Source organism: Octopus bimaculoides, chromosome 8, assembly GCF_001194135.2.
Source record: "Octopus bimaculoides isolate UCB-OBI-ISO-001 chromosome 8, ASM119413v2, whole genome shotgun sequence".
Lineage (NCBI taxonomy): Eukaryota > Metazoa > Mollusca > Cephalopoda > Octopoda > Octopodidae > Octopus > Octopus bimaculoides.
The window spans coordinates 53,645,063-53,646,319 of NC_068988.1; the positions used below are offsets into that span (position 1 = coordinate 53,645,063).

At 39.9% G+C, this 1,257-nt stretch overlaps 1 protein-coding gene across 3 annotated transcripts in view; it reads right to left on the bottom strand.

The window, feature by feature from the left end:
* LOC106874429 (armadillo-like helical domain containing protein 1) overlaps nucleotides 1–1,257 on the bottom strand; it is a 28,063-nt gene that overhangs the window by 13,471 nt on the left and 13,335 nt on the right. For all 3 annotated transcript variants that reach the window (XM_014922161.2, XM_014922160.2, XM_014922159.2), the window contains one exon: nucleotides 199–277. In XM_014922161.2, the coding sequence (XP_014777647.1) occupies nucleotides 199–277 (79 nt within the window). The remainder of the gene's footprint in view (nucleotides 1–198; nucleotides 278–1,257) is intronic.

A 1,257-nucleotide genomic window follows, 5' to 3' on the forward strand; every position in this document is an offset into this window, starting at 1 on the left:
CCACTCACAGGGCTTTGGTTAGCCTGAGACTATAGTAGAAGACACTTGCCCAAGGTGCTACGCAGTGGGACTGAACCCGGAACTATGTGGTTGGTAAGCAAGCTACTTACCACACAGCGACTCTTACGCCTATATTGTTTATATTGCTGTCATTGTTGTTGTTGTTAAATAAGACCCCTAAAGCAAGGAAGTCCTTACCCTATAGCTTTAGCAGCTGCTGCCTGTTGGATGTGGATATGGGAAGGCGTCGTTACTGACAGACTCGACTTCATCGGATCTACAAAAGAAACGTTATTTTATCGTGGACAAACTTGGATTTTGCAACTACAACCTCAACGTTTAAAATAATGAACATCAATACCACCAGTTATCACTACCACCACCACCATCACTGCAGCAACTTAAAGCAACCACATCACTATGACTATTACCATTACCACCGCTACCACCAGAACATGCGTCCTTGCAGTTGCTCAACCTGCTAGAAATAACAGGCAAACTTCCCTCAAATTGCTTACCTCATCAGCAGGTAGTGATTTGAAGAAGGTTTGACTATTATTGATGGACTGATATTTCTTAATCACTTGATCTAGCAATCTTTTAATTAGTCTTCCACACACCATGACCACCACCACCACCACATCAAATCTGACATTTTTACCACGTCAATATAGGAAACCTTCTCCAAACTTATGTTATTTCTCACTCTTTACCACTAGGTGGCTCTCCTCAAACACTGTGTAACACGATTTTCGTCCTAGGATAGCAACAGTTATTTCCTATTTGCTGACCCCTAGAAAGTATAACCAATGGCTAATATTCCCTTCAAACTTTACACTTGTTACATTTATTCAAACCCCAAAGAATCCCTCTCAACACATGGCTATGGTGCTCCCCTGCTACTCCTGCTTATGATGAGAGATGCACATACTGTCAGCCACTAAAGGACATACTCAAGTGGTTAAGGTCAAGCAACTAACAAGCAAATCTGTGGTATTGAACAGAATATTTGTTATAACAATATTTCTGCTTCAGCAACTCAGTGCTGAATGTGTCTGAAATGTAATAGAAAATAGGTCAGTTTCAAAACATTCATGTCCAGGTCACAAAAGTAAAGTTTGAAGGGAAAATAGGTCAAATTCAAAACATTGATGCCTAGGTCACAAAAGTAAAGTTTAAAGGGAAAATAGGTCAAGTCACAAAAGTAAAGTTTAAAGGGAAAATAGGTCAAGTCACAAAAGTAAAGTTTAAAGGGAA